The following is a 17,525-nucleotide window of genomic DNA, read 5'->3' on the forward strand; positions in this document are numbered from 1 at the left end:
ATGCTTGGTAAAGTAGAGGGTCAGCGAAAAAGAGGAAGACCCTCAATGAGATGGATTGACACAGTGGCTGCAACAACAGGCTCAAGCATAACGACCGTGAGGATGGCGCAGGACTGGGCAGTGTTTCGTTTTGTTGTACATAGGGTTGTTATGAGTTGGAACAGACTCGATGGCACCTAACAACAACAACATATGAAGATTACAGCCAACAAAACCTTATGAAGCAGTCCTACTACGTAACACATGGGGTAGCCATGAGTGAGGAGCTGATTCAATGGCAGCTAACAACAACCACCAGGGATGGGAGGGAGGGGGAAACTGGGAATTCCTGTTTGGGAAGCAGTGAGTTCCTATTTGTGGTGATACCAAATTTGGGAACAGATATTGGTGATGGTTGCACAACATGACAGATACAATTGATCTCACTGAACTGTACACGTGAAAAATGCTGAATTGGCAAATGTTGTGTTATCTATATTTTTACAACAATTTAAAAAAAAGAACATTTATTTAGGAAAAAGAAAAGCCCACTATAAATGAAAAAAATAAATTTATCAATGCACTATAGCAAAGCCACACATTCACCACTGTAAACTTTCAAGAACATGCAAGAGAAAGAAAAAGCCGTAGCGCTCTTTTTAATTAAATAAAAAAAGGACTTTCAAATTGTCGTCTGAGGCATGAGGACATGTTTTAAAAACTTCAAAACGGATTGTCATCAACTCTTTATCCTAGGACTTCAATATTAAGGAAAAAATAAAAACTATTTGTCTCATAAATATAGATTCTCACTATGCCTTCATAAAGGAAATTCTGGATCCAAGACTGGACAAATGAGAGTGCAGTCTAAGATGTCATGGTTTCTAGTTTTCTGTTATGGAAGTGAGAGCTGAGCTACAAGGATGACGAAGAGGAGTAAGAGAGCAGAGACTCACAACTGCGGCTCTCTCACAGTGGAGACTCGCTCTTGGAGCACAGTGGGCACTTGGTTAGGTTTCAGAGACACTTCTGGAAGCAGGGCTCCCTGGAGGTGCCTTGCCATGCATGGCGCCAGCCTCCTTCCAGCTCGCCGCCCCTCTGCCTTACCTCAGACACCTTACATCCCACCTTCTACTTGGGTCCTCCTGCTTCCTGACCAAGTGAGGACCTCAGGGAACTCTTCCCGGCCACTCTTCAGGGTTGGCTGCCCTGCCCTCCTACACAGGCGCTTGGCCCATCCTTCCACACTGCGGCCCAGCACAGGTGGGAGGTAACCCAGGCCTAAGGACAAACTCCAGTGTTACCTATTTGCCTTTCCAGGTCAGCGGCTTCATCAGGTGTGGCTCGTGGAAGGACACCAGGGTCACTGAAGCTGGTGCGGAGCAGAGTCCCCATCACAAAGAAGAATAGGATGCCACCCACCACAGGGATTGCAGGTGTGATCTTCACGGCCAGATATGGACAGCTGCCAACAGGAGAGAAGGGGCAGGCAGAGGGGAAAAGAAAGGAAAGAGGCGTTAGTGATCCAAGAGAAAACAAAAACCAAACCTGCTGCTAGCATAACCCTGATATCAAATCCAGGCAAAGACATTACTAAAAAAGAAAACTACAGACTAGCATCTGTCATCAATATAGACATAAAAATTCTCAACTAAATCCTAGCCAATAGAATTCAACAGCAGATCAAAAACGTAATACATCACGAACAAGTGGGATTCATACCAGGCATGCAAGGATGGTTCAACATTAGAAAATCAATCAACATAATCCACTACAAAAATAAAACAAAGGAAAAGAATCACATGATTATCTCAATTAATGCAGAAAAGGCATCTGATAAAGTCCAACTCCCATTCCTGATAAAAACTCTCAGCAAAGTAAGAATAGAAGAGAAATTCCTCACACAGTAAAGGGAATTTATACAAAACCAACAGCCAACATTATCTTCAATGGAGAGAGACTGAAAGCATTCCCCTTGAGAACGGGAACCAGACAAGGATGCCCTTTGTCACCACTCTTATTCAACAATGTATCGGAAGTCCTAGTGAGAGCAATAAGGCAAGAAAAGGAAATAAAGGGCATCCAAATTGGGAAGGAAGAAGTAAAACTATCCTATCTGAAGATGATATGATTCTATACATCAAAAATCCCCAAGATTCCAGAAGAAAGCTGTTGGAACTAATAGAAGGATTCAGCAAAGTGGCAGGATACAAGACCAACATTAAAAAATCAGTTGGATCCCTCTACATCAACAAAGAGAACATTGAAAAGGAAATCAGGAAAATAACACTGTATACAGTAGCCCCCCTAAAAGATAAAATATTTAGGAATAAATCTAACCAGGGACGTAAAGGACTCACAAAGAAAACTACAAAATACTACTGCAAGAAACCAAAAGAGACCTACATAAATGGAAAAACATACCATGCTCTTGGATAGGAAGACTTAACATTATGAAAATGTCAATACTACCCAAAGCCATATATCGATATAATGCAATCCCAATCCAAATTCCAACAGCATTCTTCACCAAGATGGAAAAACTAACACTAGCTTTAGATGCAAGAGAAAGAGGCCCTGAAGAAGTAAAGCTTTATTAAAGAAGAAGAACGAAGTAGGAGGCTTCACACTACCTGATCTGAGAAACTACTATAAAGCCACGGTAGTCAAAACAGCTTGGTACTGGTACAACGACAGACATATAGACCAATGGAACAGAATTGAGAACCAAGCCATAAATTCATCCATCTATGGACAGCTGATCTTTGACAAAGGATCAAAGTGTAGTAAATGGGGAAGAGACTCTCTCTTTAACAAATGGTGCTGGCAAAACTGGATATCTATCTGTAGAAAAATGAAACAGGATCCATACCTCACACCATACACAAAAAACTAACTCAAAGTGGATCAAAGACCTAAATATAAACCTGAAACTGTAAAAATTATGGAGAAAAAATAGGGACAACTCTAGGGGCCCTAATATATGGTATAAATAGAATACCAAACATAACTAAAAATGCACACACAGAAGGAGATGAAGTGGATAAATGGGACCTCCTAAAAATTAAACACTTACGTACAACAAAAGACTTCTCCAAAAGAGTAAAAAGGGAACCTATAGATTGGGGAAAAAAATTTTGGCTACGACATATCTGACAAGGGTCTAATCTCTAAAATTTATAGAAAACTTCAACACCTCAATAACAACAAAAAAGACAATCCAATTAAAAATGGGCAAAGGATATGAACAGACACTTCACCAAAGAAGACATTCAGACTGCTAACAAACATGAAGAAATGCTCATGATCGTTAGCAATTAGATGCAAATCAGAACCACAATGAGATACCATCTCACCCGGTCATTACCAGCACCAATCAAAAAAGGGAAAATAACAAATTTTAGGGTTGTGGGGAGATTGGAACTCTTACACACAGCTGGTGGGAATGTAAAGTGGTACAATCACAATGGAAAACAATATGGCACTTCCTTAAAAAGCTAGAAATAGAAATATCATATGATCCAGCAATCTCACTTCTACATATATACCCTAAAGAAATAAGAGCTGTGACATGAATAAGCATATGCACACCCATGTTCATTGCAGCATTATTCACGATAGAAAAAGGTGGAAGCATTCCAAGTGCCTATCAACAGACGAATGGATTAACAAACTGTGGTACATACACATAATGGAATACCAAGCAATGATAAAGAACAATGATGAATCCGAGAGATATCTCACAACATGGATGAATTTGGAGAACATTATGCTGAGTGAAATAAGTCAATCACAAAAGGACAAATATTGTATGAGACCCCTATTATAAAGTAACAACAATAATTTTACATATAGGAAAAATAAAAAAATTCTTTGATGGTTACCAGGGATGGGAGGGGGAGGGAGGGAAAATCACCAAATAGATAGTAGACTTGTTAATATTGATGAAGGGAAAGGCAATACACAATATGGGAGAAGTCAGCACAACATGTTCAAGGCAAGAGATGACACTGAGAGGAATGCAAGAATAAAGGGCGACTATGGTAACTACTATAGCATAGACAATCCTGCAACAATAGTATTAACAAACAATAATTTACGAATGGATACATAAGTAGATAGGTATGCCAAGATGCGTAGGAGGGTGTAAGGGAGCACACTCACTGGCAGATACAGGTTTGGTGGTGGATATTTCCAAATACACGACTGTAGGTGCTCCTCATATGTTAATATAGCCAATAAAGCATACTAGTGGCACAGTTAGGGAAATCTCTTAGACACAACCAAATAATCCGTGGGATGAAGTTCCTAGGCTCGAAGGCAAAGCACCATAGATTCTGGGGACATCTACATCAATTGGCACAACACAGTTCATAAAGACAATGTTCTGCACCCTACTTTGGTAAATAGCATCTGGGGTCTTAAAAGCTTGACAGCTGCCATCTAAGTAAGATACAACTACTGATCTCTTCTAGTCCGGAGCAAAGAGTGATAAACAACAACAACAAAGACTCACGGGAGCAATTAGTCAAAAGGTCTAATGGACCACATGCACCACAGCCTACACAACCCTGAGACCAGAAGAACTAGATGATGCCTGGCCACCACTACCAAATGCTCTGACAGGGATCACAACAGAGGGGCCTGGACAGAGTGGGAGGAAAAATGTAGAACAAAAAATCGAATTCACAAAAAAGACCAGACTTACTCATCTGACAGAGACTGGAGTAACCCTCCAGACTATGGCCGTAAGACACCCTTTTGATCTGGAACTGAAGCCATTCCCAGAGGCCACCTTCCAGCCAAACAAGACTCAAGGAGTTATCTGTGTGTGTGTGTATAGCCAGCCCCACAGAGGTCTGGCAGACAGACAGAAGCCAGAAGAGAAACAGCAGGAAGAAGCAGCAAAGAGAAAGAGGAGGGAAGGTACCTCCTAAAAGAGCTGTAACACTGGTCAAGGGCTGTAATGCTGAAGACAGCGAGAGGCCCAGAAGGGGCCCAGTGGCAGAGCTGGCGGTCACAGATGGCCAGGCCAAGAGAAGCCCGTCCTGAGGTGGGCCTGAGAGGAGCTTGTCCTGAAAGGGGGCTGAGAGGAGCCTGACCTCATGGGGCCAAGAAGAGGCCTACAGGCCTAGAAGAGCTGAGAGAGCTGTTCTGCACTCTAGAATGGAGACTGCCTACAAGCTTCCTGATCCTGATTCTGAGTTGTACCCTGTTCCTTCATAAACCACGTAACTGTAAGTATGGTCTGTGAGTTCTGTGTGGCCATTACAACAGATTATCGAACGAAGCAGAGAAGTAGAGAGTGCCGAGAGAGGGATGCTGGTGTCAGAATTGATAAAGACTGGAAAGTGGAGGTATGTCTGACCTCCACCTCACAGGGATCAGCCTTGGGCAGATCTTGATTCGCATTATCCCCCCTGAAGTTAGACAGGTTCAGATGTTGATGTTTCTATTACTACTACTATCAATACTACCTAGGTTTTAAAGCCCTTGAGTCGATTCTGACTCACAGTGACCCTATAGGACAGATTAGAACTGCCTCACAGGATTTCTAAGGCCATAATCTTTACAGGGGGGCCCTTGTGGTACAGTGATTAAGAGCTTGGCTGCTCACCAAAAGGCTGGCAGTTCGAATCCACCAGCAGCTCCTTGGAAACCCTATGGGGCAGTTCTACTCTGTCCTATAGGGTTGCTATGAGTCGGAATCGACTTGACAGCAACAGGTTTGGTTTTTGGGTTGATCTTTACAGGAGCAGATCACCTGAATAGCTGAGTGCAAACTCAAACTGTCTGCACCACACAGGGACCTAACAGCCAACTGTGAGCAGTTTATATTTTTTAAGAACCCAAAGGCTTACCTGGAGGAGTGAAACTGAAAATTCATCTATATTAAGAATTTACCTTTGAGAAGAACTCCAGATCTCGCTTGTGGACAATTTAACCTTCCTTCCCCTGCCCAATAAAAGGAGCCCCGGTGACACAACAGTTAAGCGTTCGGCTGCTAACTGAAAGGTTGGCAGTTTAAACCCACCCAGTGGCTCCACAGGAAAAAGACCTGGCAATCTGCTCCAATAAAGATTACAGCCTAGAAATCCTACAGGGCAGATCTAGGTCGCTATGAGTTGAAATCGACTCAAGGGCACCCAACAACAACAACAACCCCTGTCCAATAGCCAAACGTCTCTACTCTCTACACCCACAGCAGAATTCAGGCTGGCAGAAGAATGAAAATAATCCTGCTTGAGTAATAAATCTAAGCTATGCAGAGCTTGTATAAATATACATGTATCCTCTGCACTGTAAACACAGCCCATGAGTCTATGTCATCTCCCCACCCCATCCCTGGGATTGCAAAAAATAGGAAGACACAGACTTAGAACTATCTTCATCAGACCCAGCCTTCCCTCCCTGGGCCAAACTACTCAGGAACTTTCAGCTGGCACCAAACACCAAGGATTGAAAATTCACCCTCAAAAAGTGAGAAACCAGTTTTCAATATTTTGGAGCTAATCTATGCAAACCCACTGCTGTCTAGTCGATTCCAATTCACAGTGACCCTACAGGAAACCCTGGTGGCGTAGTGCTAAACAAAAGTTTAGCAGTTCGAATCCACCAAGCGCTCCTTGGAAAGTCTATGGGGCAGTTCTACTTTGCCATACAGGGTTGCTATAAGTTGGAATCGACTTGACAGCAATGGGTTAATCTATGCAAAAGAGTTTAATGAGCTATGTAAATGAATTTGCTGGCCAGTTTTTGAAAAGGATTAAGGGAATTCACCAAAACAAACCAAATTAGTTGAGGATGAGTCAATTCCAACTCACAGCGACCCCATGTGTGTCAGAGTAGAATTGTGCTCCATAGGGTTTTCAATGGCTGATTTTTCAGAAGTACATTGCCAGGCCTTTCTTCTGAGGTGCCTCTGGGTGGACTGAAATCGCCAACCTTCTAGTTAGCAGCCAAGTGCACTAACCATTTGCACAACCCAAGGACTCCATACGCATGGTAAAAAAAACAAAAACAAAAAAAACCAAAAACCCACTGCCATCGAGTCAATTCCAGCTCATAGAGACCCTATAGGACAGAGTAGAACTGCCCCATAGGGTTTTCAAGGAGTGCCTGGTGGATTCAAACTGCTGACCTTTTGGTTAGCAGCCGTAGTAGCACTTAACCACAATGCCACCAGGGTTTCACATGGTAGGACTTGATAAATAGTTGTCAGGTAACTGAATGAATGGAGTTCATTCAATGAATTTGATTGCAACTCAGAAAAGATCAAGAAAGTCAAATCAGCCACACCCTCAACATCAATAATGTACCTTCTGTCTAGAACTCACTTCTGTACTGGTCTAAGCTTGCTAAGCCCTGTAACTTCCTTCTGACAGATGCTAGGATCTGCCCTTCCATGAGGCTCCTCTGGCTGAGAAGAGGGAATTGTCATTACGTTTGTTAAGTGTGCAATATGCACACATGCTGTAAGCATTAACCAGAATCTCAAACACCCCTCCAAGCACTAAAGTTCTTGCCAGTGAAGCACCTCATGTTGGGACAACTTTGTACAATGCAAGGTGCTCTGTGAGGGAGTTATTGGGTAGTGCAAATGGTTCAGTGCTTGACTACTAGTTGAAAGGCTGGCAGTTCAAACCCACCCAGAGGCACCTCGGAAGACAGGCCTGGTGATCTGCTTCTGAAAGGTCAGTCTTGAAAAACCTATGAAACACAGTTGTACTCTGACACATTGAGTTGCCATGAGTTAGAATAGACTTGATGGCAACTAACAACAACAACAACAAGTGCTCTGTAACAGTCCCCCATCCTACCAGCCTCTGCTGTGACAAACAACATTGTTGGGAGGTAGAGAAGATGATGATGGTCTTTTGAAGCAAACTACCTGTTGAGTTCCTTTTTGAAATTCTTAACAACTCCCTTCACAAAAGCAGCAGAATTCATGCCACTAAACAGTGAGATCCACGCTTACACAGACTGCTTCAGAGTGCTGCTCAGATAAAGCCGAGAGCATCTGTAGTCTTTCAGTAAAAGAAAAGGCAATAAGCAGACCCTGCCCATGTTAGCAAGCAAGGGTGTGTCATCTGCATATCGCAGGTTGTTAATGAGCCTTCTTCCAATCCTTATGCCCCATTCTTCTTCATATAGTTCAGCTTCTCAGATTATTTGCTTAGCATACAGATTGAAGAAATATCATGAAAGGATACAACCCTGACGCACACCTTTCCTGACTTTAAACCACGCAGTATCCCCTTGTTCTGTTCAAACGACTGCCTCTTGGTCTATGTACAGGTTCCACAAGAGCACAATTAAGTGTTCTGGAATTCCCATTCTTTGCAATGTTATCCATAATTTGTTATGATCCACACAGTCAAATGCCTTTGCATAGTCAATAAAACACAGGTAAATATCTTTCTCGTATTTTCTGCTTTTAGCTATGATCCATTTGACATCTGCCATGGTATTTTACATTTGGAGAGAACTGCAGATCTCTCTTTTGAGATTGCCAGGTCTTTCTTCCATGGTGCCATTGGGTGGGTTTGAACTGCTAACCTTTAGGATGGTAGACAAGCACAAACCATTTGTGCCACCCAGGAACCTTTTGGTTAGTTGTTGTTGTGTGCCACTGTGGTGAAATGAGTTCCTTTATGTAGCCTTGAGGACTAAGGTGTGCTTGACCCAAGCCATGGTATTTTCAACAGCCTCACATGCAATTTGAAAGCTGGACAAAGAATAAGGAAGACTGAAGAAGAATTGATGGATTTGAATTATGGTGTTGGTGAAGAATATTGAATATACCATAGACTGCCACAAGAATGAACAAATCTGTCTCAGAAGAAATACAGCCAGAACACTCCTTAGAAGCGAAGACAGTGAGATTTCGTCTCACTTACTTTGGACATGTTATCAGAAGGGCCCAGTTTCTGGAGAAGGATATCATGCTCGGTAAAGTAGAGGGTCAGCAAAAAAGAGGAAGACCCTCAATGAGATGGACTGACACAGTGGCTGCAACAATGGGCTCAACACAGCAACGACTGTGAGGATGGCGCAGGACCAGGCAGTGTTTCCTTCTGTTCTACATAGGGTTGCTATGAGTTAGGTACCACCGACTGGATGGTACCTAACAACAATACCAACAACAGCCCATGTTAGCAATCACCAGACCTCAGGAAGGAGGGGAGGTAATAGAAAATCTCAGCCAACACACAGTCAGTCAGCATGGCTTAATGGTTAAAATGCCATGAGCAGCGAAGAAAATTCTTCGCCTGAGCTCAGACAACTTGAAAATGGCTTCTTCAGATTTCAGAGTAACAATGGACGGAATCTCCCCTCCTGAGTGCCATCTGTGTGAGGAAGGCTCCATCCCCGAGGGCCTGGATTTGATACAAAATGATGATGCAGATGCCAAAGATATAAACATCAAATGGAGTCCTATTTCTGCCTGAAAAATTGTGACCTACATACTGCTCAGGACAGTGAGGAAAACAGGTGACAAGCTTCTTAGTCTTCATGAAACTCAATCGGAAAGTGACAGGGAGGAGAAAATAAGAACCTGAAAGCATGCGTTTTCGTAACATAAGTAAGCTAATTTTGCTCTGGATAAAGCAAATGGTAAAATGCTGAGAAGCCTTTACAAAGCACCCCCTCCTCTTCCTATCCTTTCCGTCATTGTGAGCAGCTGGACTTTAGACAGGATGATTAAATACCTATGTGCAAAGTGTTGACTCACTGTACATTGGAGGTAAAGAAAGGTCATTCCACGTAATAATTAGAAAATACTGCACTGGCAAAAGTTTATAAGGATTTTTTTTTTTTTTCAGTTCTAATAGCAACTTGTTCAAATCTATCAGGAAAAAAAAAAGGTGGTTTGATGTTTATACATGAAGAGTGAAACTGCTTTCTGGTTGCTGCATTATCTGAAACCATGCAACCAGCGTATTTTGTCATTTAAGAGTAAAAAAAAATATATCATTATTTTACCATAAATTAGATCCTGTCATCCCAGAATCAATGCTGTCATTACTTCTCCATTCATAGTTACGAACTGGCTCGCAGGTTAGACTGAAACATACGCTGATTCGTTGGATGAAAACCTTGAGACTAAATTATTTTCTTAAACATTTCAGATGGGAAGCCTGGATTTCATTATTGGGTGGGGTGGTTTCTCTGTTTTTCCACAGGATGTTCTTTGGGAGAAGACGAGCTTAACCAAAAAGCCAAAAACAAAACCAAACAACACTATTAACGAAATGCAGCGAAACATTAAACCCAAGTGGCCTTTGGAGCAAAAAGTAGAGAATCTTTCTCCAAATCAAAACCATTCAAGTCATCTTCTTACTATAATTGACGTCACTACATTCTGTGTGTGAAAATCGTTAAATTGGCAGATGTTGTGTTATACTGTATATATTTCTATAAACAATAAGAAAAAAACAATGCTGGTCATCTTTTAATTTTTTGTCTGCCAACTGATACACAAACAAAAACTTTCCTGTTAGTGGTAGCTCATGTTTCCTAACTAAAACATGGCCTACATTTTGATATTTTTGTTCTGTCATATATATCTCGATACCTACCTATACCAATATACAAGTAAATACATACATACGTGTATCAGTATAGGTATTAGTATAGGTATAAAACTCACTGCCATTGAGTCTATTCTGTCTCATAGTGACCCTATAGGACACAGCAGAACTGCCCCATAAGGGTTTCTGTCATGGATTGAATTGTGTCCCCCAAAAACATGTGTCAAGAGGCAGGGCCAAGATGGCGGAGTATTCAGATGCTTCCTGTGGTCCCTCTTACAAGAAAGACCCGAAAAAACCAGTGAATCAATTATATATAACAATCTAGGAGCCCGGAACATCAAAGGCAAAGTTGAGGAATCGGACTGAGTGGCAGGGGGAGGGAGAGACAGTTTGGAAGCAGTGAGAAGTTGCCAGACCTGACCCGGTAGAAGCTGGAGCCCTTCAGGCTGGATCAGCTCGCGTGCGCGGTGAGGCAAGCAGTGGCGCTCAGGAGGCATTTTCCACATAAGGAGAGAGAGAACAGCAGAGAGTCTACTTGAGCATCGACAGCAAGTGAAAAGCAGCTCCCAAATGGCAAAAGATAAGTACTTGCTTCTGGCCTGCTGCATGGATAAAAAAACTTCCCACTTTGGGAAAAACCTCTCTCCCATTTACCTCCTCACTCCCTGCTCTGCACTGGGTCTGGGACCAGCTTCAGCCATTGCCGAGTCCCCTGGGCCAGAAGTAGGACACGTCACGTGCCCTGAGCCATTCTCCCAGTCTTGAAGAGGGAACAAATTAACAAACAGGGAAAAAATAATCTGCCGTTTCCCCTAAGGCAGGAACTCAGGGTAGGCACAGCTCCTTTGCCTAGGCACAGGCATACGGGGTCCACAGACGTTGAGTGCCTTTCACCCCTGCACAGACCTGTGTGGGCCCATTTCAACAGTGTAGGCCCTCATTACCACAGTACAACAGAGTATATACCTGAAGTCTAACTTCAACTGTTTCAGCTGTGAAGTGGCAGGTTCGTGACATTTGACACTGCTCTGTCTATTAAGCACGGTCCTCGCCTACCCATATCAGGAGCCTGAGGACTAGTGGCTCCACCCATGCCACCTAGCCACCCATTACAGGGGTCCAAGAATAAGTGGTGCCCCCCAGTCCTTACAGCCAATAGCACTGGGTGCTCATAGTCCAGCTGCAAAACCCAACCACCTACGCACTCTAAGGAACAGGGACACACTATCCTCCTAGACACTCAGGGACAGCTGTAAGTCCCCTGCTTTGCTCAATGCATGACCTCCTACTGCAGCCAGATACTTGTGCCTGCATCACACACCCATGCCCATCTAGGACTGTAGGTGAGAGCCTGCACCACACACTTGGTGACCAACTACCTGGACACATAAGCTGAATGCATAAAAGAAAAGTAAACCGACTCCTGAGCTCACGTACTTAGTAACGGATCTAACCACCTGGTGACAGGACATTAGAGCTTCAAAGGCACCAATAATCAAACTAGCTCACCCAAGCAGCCTATTTGGGCATATCAAAACAAAACAAAACAAGAAGCTAGGACACAGTAAGCAAACATAAAATAAATAAATATAATAACTTATCAATGGCTCGGAGACAACAGTCAGTAACAAATCACATAAAGAGGCAGACCATGATGGCTTCAGCAAGCTCCCAAAACAAAGAATCAAGAAATCTTCTGGAGAAAGAGAATTTCTTGGAATTACCAGAGGTGGAATACAAAAGATTAATATATAGAACTCTTCAAGATATCAGGAAGGAGATCAGGCAAAACACAGACCAAACTAAGGAACACACAGCAATAGAGGATCTTAAGAAGGTTATTCGAGAGCATAATGACAAATTTAATAGGCTGCAAGAATCCACAGAGAGACAGCAATCAGAAATCCAGAAGATTAACAACAAAATTTCTGAATTAGACAACTCAGTAGAAAGTCATAGGATCAGAATCTCACTCAGAATTAGGGAGACTGAAGATAAAGCACTTGACACCAACTTATTTGAGGAAAAATCAGATAAAAGAATTTTAAAAAATGAACAAACTCTAAGAATTATGTGGGACTCTATCAAGAGGAATAACCTACGAGTGATTGGAGTACAGAACAGGAGGTATAACACAAAATACAGAGAAAATTGTTGAAGATTTGTTGGCAGAAAACTTCCCTGATATCATGAAAGATGACAAGATATCTATCTAAGATGCTCTTCAAACCCCACATAAGGTAGATCACAAAAGAAAGTCACCAAGACATATTATAACCATCTGGAGTAAAGGAGAATGAAGAACACCAAAGACATAAGGAAAGTATTAGCCCAAGAGACAGAAAGGGCCACATAAACCAGAGACTACATCAGCCTGAGACCAGAAGAACTAGATGGTGCCCAGCTACCACCAATGACCGCCCTGACAGGGAACACAACAGAGAGTCCCTAATGGAGCAGGAGAAAACTGGGGTGCAGAACTCACATTCTAGTAAAAAGACAACTTAATGGTTTGATTGAGATTGGAGGGACCCCAGAAGACATGGCCCCCAGATTCTCTGTTAGCCCAAAACTAAAACCATTCCTGAGGCCAACTCTTCAGACAAAGATTAGACTGGACTGTGGGACATAAAATAATACTTGTGGAGAGCATGCTTCTTAGCTCAAGTAGATACATGAGACAAACTTGGCAGCTCCTGCCTAGAGGCAAGATGAGAAGGCAGAGAGGGTCAGAAGCTGGTTGAATGGACACAGGAAATTCGGGTGGAAAGGAAGAATGTGCTGTCACAGTATAGGGAGAGCAACTAGGGTCATGTAACAATGTATGTATAAATTTTTGTATGAGAGACTAACTTGAATTGTAAACCTTCACTTAAAATATAACAAAATTTTTTTAAAAAAGTGTCCACTTGGCTAGTTCATGATTCCCAGTATTGTGTGACTATCCACCATTTTGTCATCTAATGTGATTTTCCTATATGTTGTAAAACCTACCTCTATGATGTTGATGAGGTGGGATTAGTGGCAGTTATGTTCATGAGGCAGGACTCAATCTACAAGATTAGGTAGTGCCTTAAGTCAATTTCTTTTGTAATATAAAAGAGAGAAACGAGCAGAGAGACAGGGTGACCTCATACTACCAAGAAAGTAGTGCCAGGAGCAGAGTCCGTCCTTTGGACCCAGGGTCCTTGCGCTGAGAAGCTCCTAGTCCAGGGGAAGATTGATGACAAGGACCTTCCTCAGAGTCGACAGAGAGAGAAAGCCTTCCCCTGGAGCTGATGCCCTGAATCTGGACTTCTAGCCTACTAGACTGGGGGAGAATAAACCTCTGTTTATTAAAGCCATCCACCTGTGGTATTTCTGTTATAGCAGCATTAGATAACTAAGATAGTTGCCAAGACTGTAATCTTTCCAGAAGCAGACTGACACATCTTTCTCCCGCAGTGGAGCTGGTGGGTTTGAACTGCTGACCTCTTGGTTAGCAGTCAAGTGCTTAATCACTGCACCACCAGGGCTCCTGGTATAGGTATATGTTTTTATATATATATGTATATATATGACCCAAACCAACAAACAAACCCAAACTTGTTGCCATCAAGTCAATTATGACTCATAGCAGTGACCCTATAGGACAGAGAAGAACCGCCCCATAGGGTTTCCAAGCAGCGGCTGGGGGATTCGAACTGCCGACCTTTTGGTTAGCAGCCAAGCTCTTAATCACTGTACCACCAGAGCTTCATATATATTTCTCTCTCTCTTTTGGGTCTGGCTATTGCCCCGTCCCTTATTTTTATATATAAAGAATAGTTATTCTTCTGTTCATGCTTTTATATATATAACTATTCCAACTTTATATAAAGAATAGTTACTCTGCTACTTATACTTTTATATATATATAACTATTCAAACTTTTTATATAAAAATAAGGGGCAAGGGGAATAACCTCACCCAAAAGAATACCTACCTACTGCAAAACAAAGGTACGCACTTAACGTTTACATAGGAATATACAGGAATGGGGAGAGGCTTTGCTGCGTTAACGCTGCACTCTAAGGAGGTTTCCATGTTTTAGAAATTCCAAAATATCCTATTTTTTTAACATTTCAGAACCTTGATTGCAGTACAGTCTCAATAATAACCAGTTAAGGCAAATGATTATAAAATAAAATAATCTGAGCCAATGAGTCACATATCTGAAATAATAACAGAGCAGCAGTATGAGGAATAGAGATTTTGAGGGTTGTAATAAAAATTATCTTTGTCCTTTTATATGAGTCACTGAAAAATGAGAGCATTTTTCACTTATAGTCAGGGACATGAGTGCCGTTCACTTTATGATTTGCTCCTTAATCACATACTTAGGAATAAATGTACCACAACGGGGCAAAGATAAGCGTTTTTCCTGGAGACAAACAGAAAAAAAAAGGGGGGAGGGTTTAAAAATTAGCATTCACTCACAACTCAAACAAACAGATGATTTCCCAAAACGCCCAAGAGTGATATTCTCCCTGCAAACACCCCATGGGATCCCCCACCCCTGTAGCACCCAATGTTTGAAAAACCCCCTTCTTACTAACTGCATTAACTATCCCAGGTGCATATAACAAAGCACTGAAGGTGGAAATTTAAATAAATGGACCCACAGACTGAGGGGAAAATATGACAAAGGAAAACTGGAAGAAAAAGCTCAAAAGCAGAGCGAAGGAATGGGTGAGGTGCACTCCGCATACAAACAGGTAGACTATAAAGATAACTCACGAGCCCGTCAAAGGCTCAGCTCCTCTCTAGGCTAGCCCCCTCCGAGCGTTCTTATCTGAGAACTGTAGCTTTCAGGGAGCCCTGGTAGCACAGTGATTAAGTGCTCACTGCTAACCAAAAGGCTAGTGGTTCAAACCCACCCAGCACCTCCACGGGACGAAAAACCTGGCGATCTCCTCCCGTAAAGATTAAAACCAAACCAAACCTGTTGCCGTTGCGTCGATTCTGACTCATAGCGACCCTATAGGACAGAGTAGAACTGCCCCATAGAGTTTCCAGGGAGCGCCTGGTGGATCTAAATTGCCGACCTTTTGGTTAGCAGCTGTAGCTCTTAACTACTACACCGCCAGGGTTTCCCCGTAAAGATTACAGCCTAGAAAACCCTATGGGCTAGTTCTACTCTGTCACATGAGGGTCGCTATGAGTGGAAATCAGCTTAAGGGCACCTAACACTCAACGACAACAGCAGCAAGGGAAGAGGAGCAAGGCGAATCTCACCCTGCCAAGGGAAGAGAGAAGTCTCTTAAGAAATCTGGTTCCTCCCTGCAGACCGCCTCCCACTGCCCTCAGCTAGATGAGTTTTGACAGGGAAGTCTTCAAATATAGCCGAGTCTGCCTTCAGCCTGTAGAACCCCTGTGTGGGGTGAGGGGCTTCAGGCCTCCTGTAACTTGCCCAGCGGGGAGCTGTGGGGGAAGTGCAGAGATCTTTCCCTCCCAGGTGTGTGGTCCACACACATTCCCATCTTAATGTGGGGTTTCCCAGACCACCCAGGCAGATCCACGCATGGGGGCAGAACCTGGGAATCTGCAGTTTAAAAACACAGGCTTCAGAATCACAGCATGTAAACAGCCCAATTTACCCCTCTACTCTGGAGAACGAAACTGTGGTATTTCAAAGTTACTGCCAAGTGATTCTGAGCTTCATTACAAATGCTAAGAAGCCAGAGGCTTCTGGGGAGTATGCAAATCATAGGGAGGACACCAACATACTTCTGCCCTAAAGCGGCTTTTTGGTGACCTAACGTGATGGCAAGGAGTGGTGGTGCAGTGGTTAAGCTCTCAGCTGCTAACCAAAAGGTCAGCAGTTTGAACCCACCAGCTCTCCTTGGGAGAAAGAAGTGGCTATCTACTCCTGGAAAGATTACAACCTTGGAAACCCTATGGGGCAGTTCTACTCTGTCCTATACGGTCCCTACCATGGACTGCCAAAAGAACAAACAAATCAGTTTTGGAAGAAGTACAGCCAGAATGCTCGTTAGAAGGAAGGATGACGAGACTACTTCTTAACATACTTTGGACATGTTGTCAGGAGGGATCAGTCCCTGGAGAAAGGACATCACGCTTGGTAAAGTACAGGGTCAGCAAAAAAGAGGAAGACCCTCAACAAGATGGATTGACACAGTGGCTGCAATGATGGGCTCAAGCGTAACAACGATTGTGAGCATGCTGCAGGACCAGGCAGTGTTTCGTTCTGTGATGCACAGGGTCACTATGAGTCGGAACTGACTTGACAGCACCTAACAACACAACAACACAGGGTCCCTAATGAGTCAGAACTGACTCGATGACATTGGTTTTGTTTCGGGTTTAACGTGATTACAAAGGCATGGCAACATGGCCCCCACACATCCCAGGTGTTCCCTCAGAGCCCTGCCTTCAAAGGATGCTCTGTGTCATTTTTGGATCACGTGTGGCCACTGACAAGAGTCCCTGGGTGGAGCAAGCTGTTAAGTGCTAAGCTACTAACTGGAGGATTGGTGGTTTGAATTCACCTAGAGGCATCTCAGAAGAAAGGGCTGGCAATCTACTGCTGAAAGATCAGTCACTGAATACCTTACGGAGCACATTTCTACTGTGACACACATGGGGTCACCACGAGTCAGAATCGACTCCACGGCAGCAGGTCTGGTTGTGACTTTTAATGGCCACTGACCTGACTGGCCATAGTAACTCCCCAAGCTTGCTTTCAGTGCCCCCTGGAACCACAGAGGAGTGGTGGGCAGGAAGGTCTCGGCCTGGAGTCCTCGGCCTCGGGCATTCTGGGAATGTGCATTGAGAGAGGCCTTCACAAACGGAGCGGCCAAGGTAGAGATTTGCTCAGGCCCTAAACGGAATTCTAAGGTTTGGTCACTTCTGACCCTGCTTTACCTCTGAAAGAATGTCCACGCTGTACTTCTGTTTGGCAACTGTGTATAAGAAGGTCTTAGCAGGACTTCAGCTCTAGTCATAATTCTGTATTTCATCAAGTCT

The 17,525-nt window shown here is 43.2% G+C and overlaps 1 protein-coding gene across 2 annotated transcripts in view; it reads right to left on the reverse strand.

Moving 5' to 3' along the window:
* The window catches only part of ZDHHC14 (zinc finger DHHC-type palmitoyltransferase 14), a 345,517-nt gene that overhangs the window by 149,951 nt on the left and 178,041 nt on the right, over window positions 1-17,525 (reverse strand). For both annotated transcript variants that reach the window (XM_023728825.1, XM_004368808.2), the window contains exon 2: window positions 1,284-1,444. In XM_023728825.1, coding sequence (XP_023584593.1) covers window positions 1,284-1,444 — 161 coding nt within the window. The remainder of the gene's footprint in view (window positions 1-1,283; window positions 1,445-17,525) is intronic.

Source organism: Trichechus manatus, unplaced genomic scaffold (genome assembly GCF_000243295.1).
Source record: "Trichechus manatus latirostris isolate Lorelei unplaced genomic scaffold, TriManLat1.0 scaffold00002, whole genome shotgun sequence".
Taxonomy (NCBI): Eukaryota; Metazoa; Chordata; class Mammalia; order Sirenia; family Trichechidae; genus Trichechus; species Trichechus manatus.